We start from the raw sequence: 19,286 nt of genomic DNA on the forward strand, positions 1-19,286 counted from the left end.
TTACAAATGAGTGGCTCAGTTCCATGTTTCGCTGCCGATCCAGGTGCCCAGGCACACAATGCGGGGCTAAGAGGCACGCGGGAGAGACTAAAAATAGAACAGCAGTTTTGGACGCATACCAGAGCAGCTACTTCATCTCAACTTGCTTTGCACACTAAGCCTAACGGGATCCATCAGGCATGAGTTCTCTCACTCTCGCCCTCCCTCTCCCTCCCCTCCGCCCACCCCCCCGCCCCAACCTACCGTCAGCACCTTCCTGGTGAAGGGAGCAAAGGAGGTCGGGCCAGGGACAAGAAGTGTGTGCCCTCCTGGTCTTAGTTTACGAGTCCTGGGAGATCTGGAGGCTGCAATTACTCCTTCCATACAAGTGTTTCTAGAAAAGAGCAGGCAGGTCCAGAACATGGTCACCTTTGCCCAGGTACACTTCGCTCCTCCAAGACTTTCATTGTTTAGCAAAGGCTCAACTATCACTTCCTACACACCCCAGTAAGTGTGACCTAGCCCCAGACGCAGAAGCTTCTTGGGCAATTAAATGAGAACTAAACTACACTATAGTGTTCCTCTTACAGGTCCCACCTGCTTGGCTTCAGGCTAAAGATTTGGGAGCAAATGCACCATCACAGATGGAGGGGCTGTAGCTCACGTGTGTGGGTGGGCAGCACGTGACTGCCCAGGGTCTGCGGAAAGCCTCCCACCAGTGATTCTATCTGAAAGCCTTTTGCAATAGAAAATGGAACAAATCAGTATGAAGTTAGGAACATGCTGTCCTGCCTGGACACCAGGCCTCCCCAGTGCCAGCTGTATTGAATGAGCGAGACTCCTTTGTGCTGTTGATGTGTCTCCCTTCTTGCAGCCTCCCTCCACCCAAAGGAGAGTTAGCCAGACCCACACATTTCTCATGAAGGGTAATGCAGGTGTTCCAAACAGCTAAGTATTACTCCAACGAGTACCACTCATGTAGAATTAGGAGAGGGAGGGAGAAAAAACAGAAGAGAGGGGGAAAGATGACTATCACAGTATTAAAAAATAAAAGCCTTTTCATTGTTGTTGTTTTGGAGATTGGCCAGATACAACGAAAAGAAATCGATCTACTGGCGGGTTTTGTCTGGAAGCTTCTGGAAGGTGTCAGGATCTTTTCAATTGTGCCCTGGTTTCATAGAATAGCAGGATAAAATAAACATGCCAAACTACTTCAAGAAAAGTCACCCTCGGTATAGCCATAATTAACCCCCCAAAGAATTTCCCACAGAACAAGTTGCAACACGAGCGTTTAATCCTCCAGCCACCAGAGGACAGAGATGCATCTTCCCTCAGCCTTCTCCTACGTTCATGAGGCTCAGTTTACCTCCAGGAGATACTGGGTCATTTGTTGAAAAAATCTACCATCGAAACCCAGACAGTTTTCTAGGTTCACCGAATAAATGTCTGTAGACTGGAAGCCAGGGTGTTCTAGCCCAAGGGTGAGCTTAGCAGAGCCACAGTTCCTCTGCACCTCACTTTTCTCATGCCTAAAACAAAACTGCAGAGGTGCATGATTTCTAGGGTCGTTTCCAGACTGAAGATTCCCTGACAGAAATAAATGATATGGGAATTAAAATTTCATTGGTGATTTCATTCATCCTTTCTCATTTTGGTGGTGGTTTATTTGGTTCGTGGGCCCTTACAGAACGATGTACCTTGAAAAATATTGCATAATCCTTCAGGGGGAGAGGCATTTCTTCTTTGTGGCATTTTCCCACAGTCTAACCTTCCTTCTCTTTCATTTGTCACTAGGAGGTGGGTCTCACTGATTCTTCTTGGTTCATTAAGAGGAAACAGAAAGATCGTGTGTTTTGAGAGATTCTTTCTGGATCATTTCCCAGTGGTCACAGGACTTTGCAATTCATTTGGCAAAGGTGATAGTGACAATGGGGCATTTGGCAAAGTGGCTGAGGTGGCTGATGAAGTGACTGAGGTTAAGAAGGCTCCTGGCAAAACATCATCCAACAAGGTCTGGAATGTTCTAAACGGAGGGCCTGCCTCCCTCACAGACACGGCTCCGAGAAGAGCTCAGTCTTTAAACAGGTGATTTGTTTAATAGGAAGCAAAGAAAAAGGGTATCAACAACAATTCTGGGGGGCACTGAGCTGAGAAAGAGCTAGTCTAATACTTCGATTGTAGCCATGAACTGAGATGCCTTTGAATAATACAGAAATTGAACTAACCAGGCAGATATTCTGAAACCAGTCACTGAAATTAAAAATCATGTTTTAAGCTTTCAGTTAGTCACTAAATATCAGACAAGACTCTAGCCTTGCACTCTGCACACGTCACCCCTAACATCAGTTTAGGTCTGAATAAAGCTTTGAGGCTAAGAGGTTATTTTTACTGAGTCAGCCCTAGCCCACTTCCATCCCCTGCATACCTGCAGATGAATGCAAGAGGACCAGGGTAACTTCCCTCATCATTCACCTCGGGGAGGAATAGTGGCTGAGGGCTCAGGACAGGCCTCCGAAGTGAGGAAGGGGTAATAACATCACATTATTAAACCTCCACAAACTAGAAACATTTCAGAGTAATCATTGCTGATGCCATTTTTGTACAACTCTGTGTAGAATCTTTAATGATGGTGTCGCCTCCAAAAAAGACAATAAAAAGAGAGGAGGAAGCCTTGATGTTTGTGTCTGGGGTGTTTTCCAGGCACTATGAGTTAACTAAACAAGCACGTCGGGCTTCCCTGGTGGCGCAGTGGTTGGGGGTCCGCCTGCCGATGCAGGGGACGCGGGTTCGTGCCCCGGTCCGGGAGGATCCCACATGCCGCGGAGCGGCTGGGCCCGTGAGCCATGGCCGCTGAGCCTGCGCGTCCGGGGCCTGTGCTCCGCAAGGGGAGAGGCCGCAACAGTGAGAGGCCCGCGTACAGCAAAAAACAAACACAAAAAAAACCAAAAACAAGCACGTCAGTTTTACCAGGTCCCAAATGCTATGACACTAAAGGTACTTGTCATAAAGTCTTACAAGTGAGGACTTCAGGTATACTAGCTTTTCTTTTCTTTTCCTAGTTTTAAAAACATTCACTGTACCCAGTAGACATCTAGGTTATAATGTAAAGAAAACTAGTGTTCTTTGCAATTCATCAGCAAGCTTTCTTATTTATAGTTGATAAGTACTCATCTTCCTAAGAACTATGATTTTTATTTAGAATCATGGTTGTGTGTGGTACAAAGTTGTTTTGTTCAAAAAATCCTACTGCAGGAATAAAGCTTTCAAGATTAAGTTAAAAGGGATTGTTTAACTCTCTGGCCTTAATCCTTTAATACAAAGTAGTCTGTTACATTTGTCTAATATTCTATTTAAGCAGCTTTATTGATGTCCCTGGAAGCACCTGCCCAGATAAATTAATATACATCTATGTCCTTTGAGATAAGTGAAACACAATGTTACAAAAGAGTAAATATTTTATTATTTGTACATGAATCAGCATCTGGCTAACTCAGAAAAGTAGCCCAAAGTGATGAGAGAGTGTGGTCATTGACATTTATTGCAATGTCACTTGTATTGTCTACTTGCTAAGTGCTGAGAGCCCCTTCTGGACACGTCACACTCTTAGGAGGAACCTGCAGTGGGCTTAAGAAGCAGGGAATGCAGAGCATCCATGGCCTCTGTTTCAAAGACAAGGTCCTTTGAGGTCTGGGGTGGCCAGGAGGGAGAGGGCCCCGCAGAACAGGTTTTCTGGGGTGGGAGGGCCCCTCAGGGAGGGACTGAAAACGACAGCCCTGAACGCTGCCCCACAGCCTCAGCCAGAAGAGTGCTCGTCAGAACAGGGGCCCAAACGTGGCATGGCCCCCAGATCTGGGGATGGAGGGAGTCACAAGGGCACCACCTGAAGTGTGGGCAGAGGCCCTCGGGGGGGAGCCACATACTCTTCCTCTCTGAGCAGCCGCAGCAGGATATTTTTTTTATTCTTCGGCCAGCTGTAGATGTGAGTGTTCTGAAGCCAGGTGGGCACATGCTCCTAGGGGAGAGAGAGTGACGGAAGCAAAAGTCATTAGAGAAAAACCTGGACGCTAGATCCCAGATTCAGTTCCCAATGTTTCCTTCATGGGCGTCTCCTACTAAATTCTTCTGGGGGTTGTACTGTTTTGCTTTCGGAAGGGGTTCGAGTGGGAAATGCTCTTGGCTCTGGGTGCCAGCTGTGTAGCTTGTTATGGAAAGCGCATGTGTCCAGCATCTTCCTTCAGTCTCCCAGGCTACCTGCCCTTTGCATCTCAGTGTGCTTTTCACCACCCTCCCATAAAAGGGATAGGACAGAAGTCATGCAGAGTGATGTGAATTCCCCTGTGGCTTCTGCAGAAGGGTGCCAGGGCTTTGGGCTTAATCTAATTCATTATCCTATCACGCCAGTGACAGCGCTGGCTCACAGAAGAGGAAGCCCACCAGATCCCAGTTATCAGGCAAAAACAGAACCTGTAAGCCAGGGATCGTGAGGGTGCAGTTTCAGAGTGCCCTCGGGGGGGTGGACATTCTGTTGGGGAAAGAAAGACAATGAATAAGTAAAATATATAGTGGGTTCAATGGTAATGCAGGCTGTGGAGAAAAATAAAACAGAGAAAAGGGGTAGGGAGTGCTGGGCAGGGGTGAAAGATTTGCAGTTTTAAATAGGGTGTGAGGGAGAGGTCTCACTGAGAAAACAAGCAAAGATGTGACAGAGTAGAGTGAGCAAGCTTTGTGGATGTCTGGGTCCGGGCAGCTAGGAGAGCCAGTGCAAAGGCCCTGTGGTGGAAGCATGCTTGCCAGTGCGGCCAGAGAAGAATGAACGAAAGAGGGTCAGGGAGGGGTTTTGGAAGTAGAGGGGACTGTATCAGATAAGGCCTCAGAGATTTTTCACTGACTAGACAGGACTCCTTTGGGGATTACAGGATGAGCTTAGACGGAGCACCTGCTGTAGGTCAGGCACCATGCTGGCTATTGATGATGCCCAAATGAAAAAGACACAATTACTGCCTTGAGGAGTTCAGAGTCTTATGATGGAGTCAAAATGTAACTATTTTCTAGGCCATAACATGCCAAGGGGCCGGGGCAGGGGGTGGGGAGCAGTCTGCCCTGAGAGCGGGTAAACAAGGGGACTGTTTGAAGAAGTTTAAAAAACATTAACAAAACCAACTAAAAGCTGGTCTGCTTTTCTCTATCACCATAATGCTCCAGTAATTCTAAAGAATTACTCCCAACAGCCCCAGCCCCAGCCACGCACCACTGACTCAAGGTACTATATATAATTAAGAGCTCTCAAGAGGGGGACTATTCAGTACATTGGCACGGGGGAGGGGAGGAGCCATCAGGAGAGGCTAGAGGGATTGGGTGCCATGGGGATAAGAGTTCGCGGGACACACAACCAAGGAAGGGCACTGCAGAGCAGTCAGAGCACAAGTACAAAGGCACAGAGACATGAAAGAGTGGGGCATGCGTGAGGGCAAGCTGAAACAGGCCACTGTGCCCAGAGCGTAGTGTCATCTGTGCGCACGGCGGCAAGAGGGAAGGCCAGGCAAGCGGCGCAGCCCTCTTCTGAAGGGCCAAGCGCACCATACTGAGGAAGACCGATGTGATCTTGTAGCCGCTAGGAAACCAGCACAAGATTTCTAAGCTGGACAGAGACAGATCAGATCTACATTTCGGATGTTCTTCTTTGATGGCAGGACAGAGGATGGCTTGTACAGGGTCAAAGCGGACACAGGGAGACCAGGAAGGACGTGTTGCAGCGAGAACAGTCAGAGCCTGGGCGAGGGATGGAAAGCACACTGTTTGGCGTCCTGTGAACTGCGCAACCCCAGGGGTCCCGTTCCCGTAAATGGAACCTTCCCTCACCCAGGGCAGAAGTCTCAGTGAAGTCCTGACATCTAGGGATCCTCCAGGGTGGGGCCGGGCCTGAGCTCAGGGTGCTGTGGTGTGGCTCCCAAGATGTTTACTACACTGTTGCCTTCGCTTCTCCATGCCTGGCGTGGGACCTCAGAAGTTTTTGCCCCCGTGCTCCAAATCTGGCCTGCCTCTTCCAGTGAAAAAACCCTCATATGACCCACAGCAAAGTTCCCTTTGGTAACTATGTATGTTTAATTCCCATATTCTACAGCTCTGAGAGCTGAACTATGTGCAACGAAATATTTCCGTGGAACAGCCTGCAAAAAATGCACACATCTGGACTTTTATGTGCAAGAGATAAGAATCAGATGAACAGTCTCTTTTCGTCTCATGAGTTAAAACACAAGCCACTTCTTTGTGTGTGATGGCTGCTGGAACAATTAGGATGAGGTAAAGCTCTGAAACCTTCCTGACTCATGCTGCTCGACTGAGTGCTACAACCTGTTGATCTTTCTGGCAACACTGCTATCTCAAAGGATGGACAGAGGGCTGACAAGCTTTTCCACTTAAAATCCCAGATAACAAACAAACCGTTTGTTTGTTTACCTTCTTAGCATTTGGGAAGAGCACAGGAATGAATCTGAAGTTCATACTTCCTTGTTTTATGAACTCAATCTGCATCTGGAAGAGAACACACTTGAAGGATTAATTTCAGGAATGAGGATGAGTCAATGGTACTCGCATCATGCAAGCCCGCACAGGAGTTTTATTCTGATTTCCTTCAGTGCCCCACACTCATAATTTTTTTTTTTTTTTTTTTTTCGGTATGCGGGCCTCTCACTGTCGTGGCCTCTCCCGTTGCGGAGCACAGGCTCCGGACGCGCAGGCCCAGCGGCCATGGCTCATGGGCCCAGCCGCTCCGTGGCGTGTGGGTTATTCCCGGACCGGGGCACGAACCCGTGTCCCGAACCCCTGTCCCCTGCATAAGCAGGTGGACTCTCGACCACTGCGCCACCAGGGAAGCCCAACACACTCATAATTTTAAACTCTCCATCACATATGTATGCCATTTGTTCATTCATCGGTCATGTATCCAAGGCCTATTGAAAGTCATGCTCTGCGGTCAGGGGGCCTGGCCGGCACCACCACCTTCCCCGCCATGCTGTGAAGGCAGGCCCCGCACCCCAGTGCCCCATGCTCGCACTGGACTCTCCATCTTGTGCATATCTTTAACAACAGCTTCTGTCTCTCCCCAGTCTTCTAAAGACACTCTCTTTATCTTCTCATGCCACGGGTCCCTCTGACAGTCTGGTAAGGACCCCTTCTCCAAATAAAATACATAAGAAAATAAAACACCTAAGAGAACGAGAAAGAATAGAATATCTAGGAAAATAAAGGAACTATTGTTCCTGTTATTGAAAACCACTCGTCAAATATTTTTTAAATATGTAAAAAAATAAAAGACCTATTTGAGATTAAAAAAAAAAAGTCATGCTCTGTGCTGTACTTGGGGTTTCAAGGACTAGGATACTTTACAGGGTGTGCTGAGCTGCCTCGTAGCAGTTCACAGAAGCCACTCATGTGCATCTCTTCCCAATTCTGTGTTCAGTGACTTCACATTTGTAGCTTGAAATCGGCCATGTGAGAGTATTTGTACCATGGAAATGGACAAATGCTACAAATCAGGATCCTTTTTTTTTTTTTTTTTTTTTTTTTGTGGTACGCGGGCCTCTCACTGTTGTGGCCTCTCCCATTGCGGAGCACAGACTCCGGACGCGCAGGCTCAGTGGCCATGGCTCACGGGCCCAGCTGCTCCGCTACATGTGGGATCTTCCCGGATCGGGGCATGAACCCGTGTCCCCTGCATCGGCAGGAGGATTCTCAACCACTGCGCCACCAGGGAAGCCCCAGGATCCTTTTTTTTGAGAACCAGTTTACCAGACACCATGGATATAATTCCTATCCTCACAAAGCCAGCAGTTTAATGAGCAGGCAGAAAGGAAAACTACCGACCACAGTGCAGTGTGAAAGGTATGAACAAATTGCTGTGGAAGCCCAGTGGGGACCATCCTTTTCTACACCAGTGGTTGGAAGGAGTTACAAGGGAATTGTCATTTGGATACTCAGAGAAAATAAGAATTTGGTCAGGGCTGGTAGGTTGAATCTTGAGTGTCCTGACAGGTCAGATTGCTGTCAGAAAAAGTTCCTGTGATCCATATGTATTAACCACAGTAATACCGCATTTTTAAAGAATCATCTGAAGAAAGCACGTAACAAAACAGCATGGCCCATGGACATGGACATGGACATGGTCATAGTACAATGGAACTTCCAGATTATAAACAATGGAATATAGACGGGACACCATTAGAAACTGTCCAGGAGAAGCTGGCTGCATGAGGGCTAAGGGATCCATGGGGCCGCAGTGAAGCTTGGAGATACACGGGTGGCTTTGCAAATAATGTTTCCTTTGTTGGTGCATTATTAAAAGGATTCAGATGGGGATTTGCAGCATTTGTGGTAGCTGTAGGGGCTGAATATTACCTGGAGTCCCAGAAAAAAGATAAGAAGCATCACTGAAGATAATACCTGGAATTATCTTTTAATGTCTTCTTAACTCTCTTATAAAAAGAAGATTTTTTTCACTGTAGCCTACTCATCTGTGTGTTTGTTCCTTAAAGAATACTAGTAAGATTTAATAAAGTAAGAGAACATGAAAAAAAAAAAAAATTGGTCAGGCAGGGAAAATGGGGGGAGGGGAAGAACATTCTCAGCAGAGGAAACAGCATGAGCAAATGTCTGGAGGTGTGAAGGAATGTTTGTGGGGCTGGGACCAGCTAGTAATGCGTTGAGGCCAGAGCACAGGAGGGCAAGGGAGGGCAAGGGAGGCGAGGCTAGGAGGTCAATGAGGAAAGCTCTGTCTGCCAAGCTTTGGGTTTCCCACACCACTTCCAATTTGCTCCGACACTGTGGTGGCCCTGCAAGATTTAGCTGCCAAGAACTCTATCAAAACCAGAATTTTCAATGTGAGAGGAGTTAGAGCCTTCCAAATCCTGTAACCAGCACCAAGTTTTCAGTCATCTGATGACAAAGGAGATGAGGAATTATGTGTTCCCAACTATCTCATCTTCCAACTCATTTTTATAACTGAGAAGTCTTCACCATGCATGGGAATAAAAACAGAACAGAGAAGAAAGTGACAGTGGTGATGACTGAAATCACCATAGAAACAGCCTCATAAACACTCACTCTTACACTCATACACACACACACACACACACACACACACACACACACAGTCACAACACACACAAATCTTCCATGAGGTGTTTTCTCAGAGCCATCTCACATTAAAAATCAGAAGACGACACCAAAGGCATATTTTAAAATGGCCCGAGTGAGGTGCATCTAAAAGCACTGACCACACGAGTACAAACAAGTGAGAGGAAGGGTGTAGGGCTTGTCAGTTAAAAGTGAAGAACTGGATTTAGTCCCTGACTTCCAGGACACTGCATACTGTACAATTTTGCTTGTCCACTAGGCTACCCCGGCGGTGGTGCGTTTTTATTATCTCTTATATTTCCAGAGATGGGCCTTCTGGGAGCCGTTGGCTCTATGATGCGGTTAGTCATGGGTACCTCTTCACTCCCTCCGTCCTGGAGTTTCCTGCTGCCTGGAGGGGACCAGGAACTCAGCCAGGTGGGCAGCAAGGCACTTCTGTAGCTGGCCTCTTCGACCCCTCCAGGGATGAGGACGGGCCCGAGACATCGTTGCCCCAAGAAACCAAGTCTGGGGACAATCTGGTTCATGGCTGGGCACCGTCAGAAAAGCCCTGAGGCTTAGCTGCCCATTACTGCCTGGCATCACCACACACCAGCAGAGCTTGACAGGACCTGGGGCCCTTCACACACAAGAGCTGTCGGCTCCAGGACTGGCAGTTCCTAGAGATAAGTGCTTCGGGGCCATGCAGACGGCCAAGGGGTAGCAGCACCCAGACCCAGCCATGACCCTTTAGGGCAGAAAGGGTGGCTTTCCTGGGCCCCACCAGGGTCTGTCAGGCTGGGTAAGAATGGAATAGGAGGGATACTTATCTCCTGACTCCTTGGCCTCGCTCTCTGACCTCCCTACCTTGCCTCGGCTTTTGCTTTGGGTTGGTTCTGAGCTCAAGCAAGTGGTCGGCACTTGGTAGAAGAGGAGCCAGAGACCCTGAAGACTGAGATGGGGAACGCCCACCCAGCCAGCCTGCCTTTTTCCGGTGCCCCCGACCCACAGAACAGACCTGGATTTCAGTCCACCTCCCCTGAGGTGAAGCTGCATGTCCTTGACCGCCTGACTGCCTCCTGCCTGGTGCGGCTTACTTATTCCATCTGGGTCATGTCTGCTTCCTGCCCCATCTCCCTGTCTTAATCAGTGACCTTTTCTGCCCATTCCAGGTGCCTTCCCCCCTTGTGGAATGTTCAAGCTGAAATGGAGCTTACGAGTTCTAGACCAGTGAGTTTCAAGCCTTTTGAAGTCTCAGAATCCTTGGTAAACCAGCCTGAGAAAGGCAGACAGCTCTGGGTGGGGTGGGAGGCTCAGAGCCCCCAGCACATATGGGCACCTGGAGGGACTCTACAGGAGAGTGTGACAAGTCACAAGTCTAGCCCGGCATCCTAGTCAAGCAGGCACCGTCTCCACAGGGTCTATACGGTCATGGAACGCAGGGAGGCTGCTTGCCCATAACACAGCCAGCTCCAAAGCCGGTGACACTTTCAGCCAGAATGTTCTGTCAGATGCTGAGTAAGCTGAACTCCCTATAAATGTCTCCCCCTGGTTTTAGTTTGACCAGGCCCCCAGAGTTCAGGTGTAGTTCATATATCATGAGCTAGCACCATCCCTTCCCTTGCCCGAGCATCTGATCTGTGCCATATGCTCCACAGGCATTATTTCATCCATCTTCATAACAAACAACACGGTGTTAGTGACCCATTTTCTGAATAGGGACATGGAGGCACAAAGAGGTGTTAGCCTTTGGCCGGCGGTCACACAGCCTGTGCAGGAGGAAGCTAGATTTGAACCGTCTCTCTGACACAACAGGCCGTGTCCTTTCGGCTGCGCGACACTGGCTCTCTGAAAAGGCAGGGGACAGAACAGGACACAGATGCAGGAGCCCTCTCCCCTCACGGCCCTGTCTCCCGCCACCTCACCGCCCCCCCCTCCCCAGGCTTCACATTTGTTGATAAAACAACCAAGCCAGCGAAGCATTGCTTTCCAGAATCTTGGAACTTAGAGATCACAGATTAATCTCCCTGTTACTGAGACGTACACTGAGTCCCAGAGATGTGGGGTCTTGCCCCAGGTCCCGAAGGTATGCGGAGCGGGAACCGACACCCGCCTCTCCTGCGGGGGTTCTTCACCCATCAGCCGGCCTTCCTCAGTTGGTCTCTGGTGAAGGACAGGCCTTCACCGAAGAAAGAGCCTGACTCCGAGGGCCCAGGGCCGGCGAGGTGCTGTGGTTTCCTCACTCACCATTCGATGAATGTACTTAGTATGTAAGCCATGCTCATCCTCGTCCAGCTGTGACTCAGCACCTTCCACATCCTGTTTGTATTTGGGGCTGATTGCTACAATTATCATCACTGTCTTCTGTTAAGGAGAGGGAGAAAGCGTGTTTATGGAAGTGCGGAGTGTGGTCCCTTTGGTGAAGGCGGGATGCAAAACGGCCAGCGCGACCGTGAGCCTTCTCGGATACGCTGCAGGATGGAGGGCCGGCCTCCGTCCGCAGAAAGTGAAAGGCACACGGCCCCAGCCCAGGCGGACTTCCGCCTCCCCTCCTCCCCTCCGTCTCCCTCCCCAGCTCCCTTCAAACACCAAGAGCGAATGGCTCCGGCTCTCCTAAATGGATGCGGTTCTGCCCACCGATTTCTACAACCGTCGCTGATAAATGTCTAATGAAAACCGGAATCACTAAGTGACTCGGCATTGTGGCAAAATGGCTCTGCAACGGCAACGATGAAAACCCCCTCCCTCAGGCGGCAGGATCTAAGCTGTCAGTTACTGCACCCTTGACTGCCCTGCTTGCCGAGAAGCAGGCCCTTCAGCACAAAGCAAACATCAGGCTGCAGACAAAAGGAAAAGCCTCAGAACCCCAGCCTGCTGAGACTCTGTCCCCCACCGCTCCCTCGCTCCCTCGGAAAGAGGCGGCCCGACACGGACAGGCTGGCAGCAATCAATTTCTATCTTGTTAAAGCACAAAGTGTCCCAGTGGTCGGTATAGATTCTGTCAGTGGAAAACAAATCACAAGGCTGTGAGGGGGCGTCGGGGGCTGGGGGGGTGTGGGCAGTGTGCTGCACGGCCTGTGAGGCTGCCCTGGAAACCTCTTCAGCCTGATCCCACAAAACATTTGGGGTGGCCTCAGATTCAATTGAATTCTGACGCTCCCTCCCCGCTCCCTGCCTTCATTTCCTCCTTTCCTATTCTGGTCAAAAAATTGTTTGCTCTGATTGTTATCAACCACCTGTGTCTGGTTCGACAGTTATTTCCTGCCTGTGCATGTCCAGGAGGGTGACCCCATCCTTCCTTTCCAAGTCTTTGCACAGCTGTCAACAAGGGAAGCTTTGTTGGGACTTTGTCAGCTTTGCCCTTGGTGGGTATGCCAGTGCTTCTTCGATAAAATAACTCCACAAGCTAATTGTGTTTCTCACCGGAAAACAAGTTCAGAATTTTGGAATGTACTTACATCCCTGAGGTAGCGTTCCATCCACTTAATGATATCAATGCCTCGGATTCTATCCTCAAATATGTCAATCTACAAGGAAAAGATGTGGAAAGTGACTCTTAATGAGAAGCTCTGTCTAGATGCAAAGCAAGGGAAAGCACAAGAGGCTCTATATATTTAAGACTGAAAAAGTCACTAATGCTTTTTGCAAGGAGGAGCCTGTAAATGTAAAAATCAAGATACAATTTTCTTAAAATGTTTCCTATTTCAAGATTAGTGGGCATTTGAGTATTTAGTATTTGTAATTGTTTTAAAAATCTGAGAGACATAGTAGACCACCAGGTGCATGTAAGTCAGCAACATACGCATATATATATGTCTGTCTGTCGTTTGGAAGGCAAACATGATTCTGGAGCATTTTAATGGATGCGTAGTATGCGCGTACTGAGATAGGATACGGTACTTTGCTTGCATTAACCAGGTCATTATTATGGTATTATGTCCAGTTTCGATCTATATATTTAGAAAGGATTGCATGAAACTTGAAACAAGTCCAAGAAACAGTCACGAAAACAATTACTGAGATGGTGGGGAAAAGGTTTATGATGAAAGTCAAGAAGTAGAACGCCTGGGCCTTGAAAGGACTGGTATTAAATATCAAGCCTTCGGAGGGGAGAAAAACCAGTTATTTTCTGTTTTACAGAAGACTAAATAAGAAGGCCTTTCTTGGGCTCAGCCTTGTTCTGCAGCCAGAGGGTGGTGTGTCTGTGCACAAGGTACTCTCGGTTGGAAAGAGGGATTCTATACGGAAATGGGTAATACAAGGAGAGTGTCCTTGAAGAGGGGTTATTTGATTCAGTCACACTGCCCCCAGATCAATGGTCCTAAACGTTATGCCGCCATTTAGGGCCAGTCAAGTCAAGTCCCAGCCATGCAGCCAGCTTCTGTGCCACCCATGATCCAGGCTTTCCTCTCTTTTCCACACGTGTCCTGTCTACTTTACCCCCCACATTGGTGTCCCCTGCACCCTAAAAGCACAGTGCAAGCCCCCCTGCTCTGTGAATCCGCCTCACACACTGACTTCCTTCTCCACACCTTTATGAACTCTACCCCTTTGTGACCACTGGTGGTACTGGACAATGAACACATTATTATAGCATTCTTTCATTTACTGAATGTCTTACTGATGTCTGTCTTATCTCTTCAACCTGGTTCTAAGCTTCCTATGGAACAAGATCCTGCCTTGTGTACACCAAACTCAGATACATATAGTACAAATATGAGTTCAGAATGTTTTTCTTTTTAACTGATGGAACATCAAAAATGGAATGGCTTTCCTTTTGGTCTGGACGATTCCTGCTTTAAAATGTCCGATGGCCAGTGACTACATCAGGCAATCTTGAGAGAGCTTCTGCAGCTCTCCCAGGTTGTACCAATTATCCATTTCTGTTCTACGAGAGAGAAGCAATGTGATGTCAGGGCTGAGAAGACACGGGCAGCTTGGCTTTCCTCTTGGCTCCTGCCCTTCCCACTCGCATGACTTTGGAAACATTCCCGAAACTCTCTAAGTCTTAATATTTTCATTTGTAATATGTGGTTAATAAACCTACTCCCTAGGGTGGTTGTGAGGATTAAAATGAGTTAGTGTGGAAAGGGCATATCAAAATGCCAGACGTGAAGTAGGTACTCAATAAATGGTCATTCTTATTATTACCCCAGCACCTAAATCCTTCCTTGCTATGGAGGTGGACATTCACGAGGTGCTGGAGATCTTCCATTAGTCTCTCCAGATCTCTACTAAAATCCACAGCTCCTGTCAAGCCAACTTTTCCACCCAGCCACTATTATGAGCTGAATCGTGTCCCTCCAAATTCGTGTATCTCAACATATGTCTTAACCCCCAGTGCCTCAGACTGTGACTGTATTTGGAGATAGGGCCTTTTAAAAGGTGATTAAGGTAAAATGGGGTCTTATGGCTGGGCCCTGATCCAATATGACTGGTGCCCTTATAAGAGGAGATTATAAAGAAAGACCAGAGAAAGACCAGGTGAAGACACAGGGAGAAGATGGCCATCTACAAGCCAAGGAAAACACCTCAGAATGAAAGCAACCCTGCTGACACCTTGATCTTACACTACTAGCCTCCACAACTGTGAGGAAATAAACGACTGTTGTTTAAGCTCCCCCACCTGTGGTACTCTGTGGCAGCCCTGGCAGGCCAATACAGCACCCCCTTCAGGTGGCAGGCGTCACTGTTCCTTTGCCTCTTTAGACCTCAGGGTGGTAGGCACTCCTCCTTTTGCTATTCCTGGGATATTGAACTATTTATTCCCTGTGGATTCCCTAAAACTCACCTAGAACTTTGAAAATTGTCCCTTTATTAAATTTATTTTTCTCCACTAAGGGAATCTTGATGTATCAATATAGTAACTTAGCCGTCCAGGATGGGGCTATGGGATTCTACCACAAGCTTCATAGTGATGAGGATCAAGGACAAATTTAAGCTCGGCCTAAGCAGCCCCTGATTGTTAAGGCTAACAAAAACCTGTCCTCTTCTCCAGAGACAATCAGTATGCTTATTTGGCAAGGACCAAAAGCAAGATCTTTTCTGAAATGTTGACCTTATGTCTTGTCATTTGATTTTATATCATGGCTGCCACAGTGTTTCTTACCCCAGAAATGAGAAACCTAAATGTTGGTCTCTATATAGTCGTATATGTATATAGTCATGAAGTTGGAGTGTATACTTTTAACAACTTTCACGTACTTCCATTTAAAAATAATTATAGACTGAAGAAAAAATGTGAATAAAACTTGTGTCAGAAATGCTAAATAATCTTTACAATGGACATTTAGCTACTAAATGTCAACATTTATCCTTTATCCTTCAACATTCCTATTTGTAGATATTTCCCTTAATGTTTCACCACTCTTGAGAATTGACTGTCCCTAAATACCCAGAGGAGGTCTCTGGGAAGGAAGAGAAGCGATCTCAGCGTTTGAGGAAAGCCAGTCCTCCAAGTAGCCTCCTGTGGTTCTCTATTTATCCTAAGGAAAACTTACACGGGTTTAAGCTGAGCTTTTTCAAAGCACAGCAGGGGACTTGAAGAACATGTGCTTCCTGAGATTTCTGAGGCTAAGATCACAGTGAACTGCAGGGCTGGGGCGTCTACCTTCCTGAACTAGCCTGGACCAGCCGAGAACCTGGCCAGGTACCTCCCTGCCCAGAAGCATTGCTGCTGCAGCAAAGTGTGGACCAGCAGCTTCGCACAGCGGGTCCCCCAGGCTTCAGGGGCCTCCACTGCAAACCTCACAACCCAGTGCAGAACAAAAGGACCTTGTAAGATGAGTAGGTGACCTGGTGAAGCCTGCAGCCTCCTGTACCACAGGAAGCATAACCAAAGCGGGCATGATTGGTGAGGATGGGCAAAGATGCCAAGTGCAGCGAGAGCCTGGCGTTTTCTTCAGGCCGGGCGCCAGCTGCATACATGCTCAGCGTTTACGCCGCTCTGGCCGTTCGGAGGCACTCAGGGTCGCTCAAAAGGCATGCAGGAAAAACATGCTGGAGACTTTGGATAGTTTAAGCTCTAGAAAATAATTACCTAAATCCATAAGCATTTAGTTCATAATCACGTAAATCAATTAACATAGCTTAAAACATCAACAGCTCTTCATAATTTTTCTCGTTTTTCTTTCCATTATACTCACTTTAACAGTTCAGTCTTCTCTTTGGATAAAATACTTACTGCAGTTTGGAAGCCATTTACCAACAAAAAATTCACAAATTTCACCACCTCCATGGCCGTGTCCATAGAATAAGTGATAAAGACTTTCCCTAAGAGAGATTTTTCATATATTAGAAAATAGTCAAATTATTCTATTCTAAACCACACTTAAAAGTGTATGCAATGTCTTTTGTCCTTCTAGAATAATGAAGGGAAGCCTCAGGATGGCAGTGGTCTAAGGGCTTATGGCTACAGCAGGGTGAATTGCTGTCCTCAGGACATAGATCTGCTGGCCCAAAGGGGCAGGGGTTTCTGTCCAAGGGAATGCAGACTGCTCAGAGTGCATGGAAAAGAGAGAGAGTTCTGGCAGGCTGAGACAAGCAGAGGAGGTCTTCTGAAAAACCACAAGCAGAGGAGGTCTTCTGAAAAACCACATGATGCGTTAACAAAAAAATCCATCACCCAGAACCTGCGGGGCCTTAAGATCAGGCCACCCCTGGTATATTAGAGACACTTGGCTCTGTGCCCACCAAATACTCTGACAGCAGGCCAGGAAGTTGAGCCCTGCTAAGGGGCCACCCAGAGGGCCCTCTTTTGATCTCATGATGCTCTCCCGCGGCCCTGAACTTGACAGGAGCAAGAGAGGAGAGGGAGAAAGTGGTTCTCCCTCCTCCCCCTCCTCCCCCCTTCTCCCCCTCCTCCCCCTCCTTCCTTTCCTCCCCTCACTGGTGGGGGAAAGGCCAGGAAGTTGGAGTAGACTAAAGCGCAGCTCAGAAAAGTTACTAAGAACTTCAGCAGCTTGAAGGAGAGAGCCCGCCTCTGGCAGGTCCAGCATCATCGACTGCCTTGCTTCTCCCTGAGTCAGCCCAGAGCCGCAGATGGGATTGTGCCCATAAGCCTAACCCAGTCAGGGTGAGAAACAGGGTTTTCCCAGGCTAAAGTCTTGGGTAAATTATATGGCTAGTGTGTTAATGTGGTAGATGAATAATCTCTCTGTGCTGGCATTTAGTCTGGAATCAACTGGCTACATCTCAGGAAGCCCTGGGGCAGAGGGTGGAGAAGAAAGCGGGGGTTGGAGAGAACCTACTTATCTATGCTTAGGCTCTTGTTTTCTGAAGCACACCTCTCAAATGGAAGTATGTTCAATGGTCATATTGACTCATTTAAGCAGCCAGGCATATCGATGGCACTCTATTTTCTTCTCGACACCTAATATTCAACCAACTCCTCTGTAAGAATTTTAGGACTCCCTTTATAGGTTATGGTAAGGTAAATATGGTCTAAAAACGGACACCCAGACTATATCCTAACATCTTCCATTCTCCAGAAATGCTCAAAATTTAAATGTCTAAGATTTTAAGAAGATTAAAACAAAAATTTTTAATAAAAAACAACAATGGATCATTGTCATAGAAATCTTTCAGAGCCTTAAATGACCAAAGAGCATCGATTCCCCCAGTTGGAATTAACAAATGCAAAGGACTTAATTTTAAGTTTGGTTCAAAGCAGTGGCTAGATTTGGAAAGGGCTTTCTTAGAATTCCAGCAAGCACAACAGAATATAACAATTTCACAAGCAGTGACTGTTTTCTTAAGATTTCTGGAACTTACTGTCCTGACAGACCTTAATATGAGAACATTTTGGTGATATTTCAACATTTCTGGTTCTGGCTGCAAAATGTAGAAAAAGCATCGTCACCTGACACTTCGTCGAATGTTTCTTTAAATAAAAGGCTTAGTTTGCATTTGGTCGTAAAGCAGTATGGAGAATGTGAGACTGCTTTTTCCAAACAAGATTGCTTATTCCTACAGGAAATGACCTCGTTCTTGAAGGCTGCTGCTAATTTATGGCGAGACGCTGGATCCCTGGCCAATACCACATGGACATCAAATCAATCTCTCCAGGGACAAGTCCACTCAAGAGCATCATTTAGAAGAGGGAAAAAGAGTGGGGGTCATTTGCTGTTGGAGTACATGTTGAAGAAAATCTAGTCGTTAAGCACTCTGTGAGTATTGCAGGTAGTGTCAGAATCACTACAAACAGTCCTACAAAATGCTGGTTACTTTTTAAACAAAAAGCAAATTTCATTTCACTGTGTAGTATGTGAGAGATATCCAAGATTATGGATGAATAATCATCAAGTACTCTTAAACTATAAGACCTCACAAGAAGGAAAAAACAACATCGCAAACAACTTACGCAGTTCTTCTGGCAAATTGCTTGTTTTCAGAGTTCCTCTGGCTGGAGGGTTACTTGGGGGTCTAGGGATAGCAGCCGGGGATGGAGTCTGGGGACCCTGCGGTCTCAACTCTGCAGGACACTCCAAGGACCCCTCAATAGCACCAGCTCTATGAGGTGCCTGGTTATAAAGCCGGCCCCTGGAAAGGAATACATTCACAGTAAATGTTCATGTTTTATAAACACAAACCTAGGGGGACAGAAAGCCTTTAATGACTATGGGAAATACCAGTGAGCTATCTCTCTCCTCTGCCTCCATTTCTTTCCTGACCCAGAAGGACAAGGTTTTTTTTCTGCAGAGATTTTGGTCAATGAGCAATTTGGCTGGCTGCCATTTGTAAGGGCCTGTGCTAGGGGTCAAAGAGGGAAGCAGGATTTGATTTCTCTATTTAAGGACGGTCTAAATGGGGAAGATAAAGTCTCAGGTACAGGTCAGACAAGATCATCAACAAAAGAAAGTAATACAATGGGTGACACACAAGGTTCGGTGTTTAGGCATTCGGATAAAAAGACAACTTTTAGCTCACGACAGATAACATTTAATTATATCTCAAACGATAGAAAAGACCATGTAGGTTTAAAAGTATCTATGTTAATATACGAGTGAGAATCTGATTTTGAAGACCCTTTAAAGAGGTTTGTACCATATTTTTTTTTTTTTTGCGGTACGCGGGCCTCTCACTGTTGTGGCCTCTCCCGTTGCGGAGCACAGGCTCCGGACGCGCAGGCTCAGTGGCCATGGCTCACGGACCCATCCTCTCCGCGGCATGTGGGATCTTCCCGGATCGGGACACGA

The 19,286-nt window shown here is 47.2% G+C and overlaps 1 protein-coding gene and 1 pseudogene across 14 annotated transcripts in view; one reads left to right on the forward strand and one right to left on the reverse strand.

Moving 5' to 3' along the window:
- Positions 1–3,416: 3,416 nt before the first annotated feature.
- TRAF3IP2 (TRAF3 interacting protein 2) overlaps positions 3,417–19,286 on the reverse strand; it is a 43,313-nt gene continuing 27,443 nt past the window's right edge. For 4 of the 14 annotated variants that reach the window (XM_067011667.1, XM_067011666.1, XM_067011668.1 and 1 more), the window contains 8 exons: positions 18,452–18,630; positions 16,274–16,362; positions 12,549–12,617; positions 11,338–11,454; positions 6,436–6,510; positions 5,562–5,748; positions 4,444–4,501; positions 3,645–3,991 (listed from right to left, as the gene is read on the reverse strand). In XM_067011667.1, coding sequence (XP_066867768.1) covers positions 3,727–3,991; positions 4,444–4,501; positions 5,562–5,748; positions 6,436–6,510; positions 11,338–11,454; positions 12,549–12,617; positions 16,274–16,362; positions 18,452–18,630 — 1,039 coding nt within the window. In that variant the 3' untranslated portion in view covers positions 3,645–3,726. Of the gene's footprint in view, positions 3,992–4,443; positions 4,502–5,561; positions 5,749–6,435; positions 6,511–11,134; positions 11,455–12,548; positions 12,618–16,235; positions 16,363–18,451; positions 18,631–19,286 lie in introns of all 14 variants that reach the window. The other 10 variants (XM_067011669.1, XM_067011670.1, XM_067011671.1 and 7 more) reach the window with 6 other exon arrangements.
- LOC136792452 (NADH dehydrogenase [ubiquinone] 1 beta subcomplex subunit 3 pseudogene) lies at positions 8,056–8,465 on the forward strand (annotated as a pseudogene).

Source organism: Kogia breviceps, chromosome 13 (assembly GCF_026419965.1).
Source record: "Kogia breviceps isolate mKogBre1 chromosome 13, mKogBre1 haplotype 1, whole genome shotgun sequence".
Taxonomy (NCBI): Eukaryota; Metazoa; Chordata; class Mammalia; order Artiodactyla; family Physeteridae; genus Kogia; species Kogia breviceps.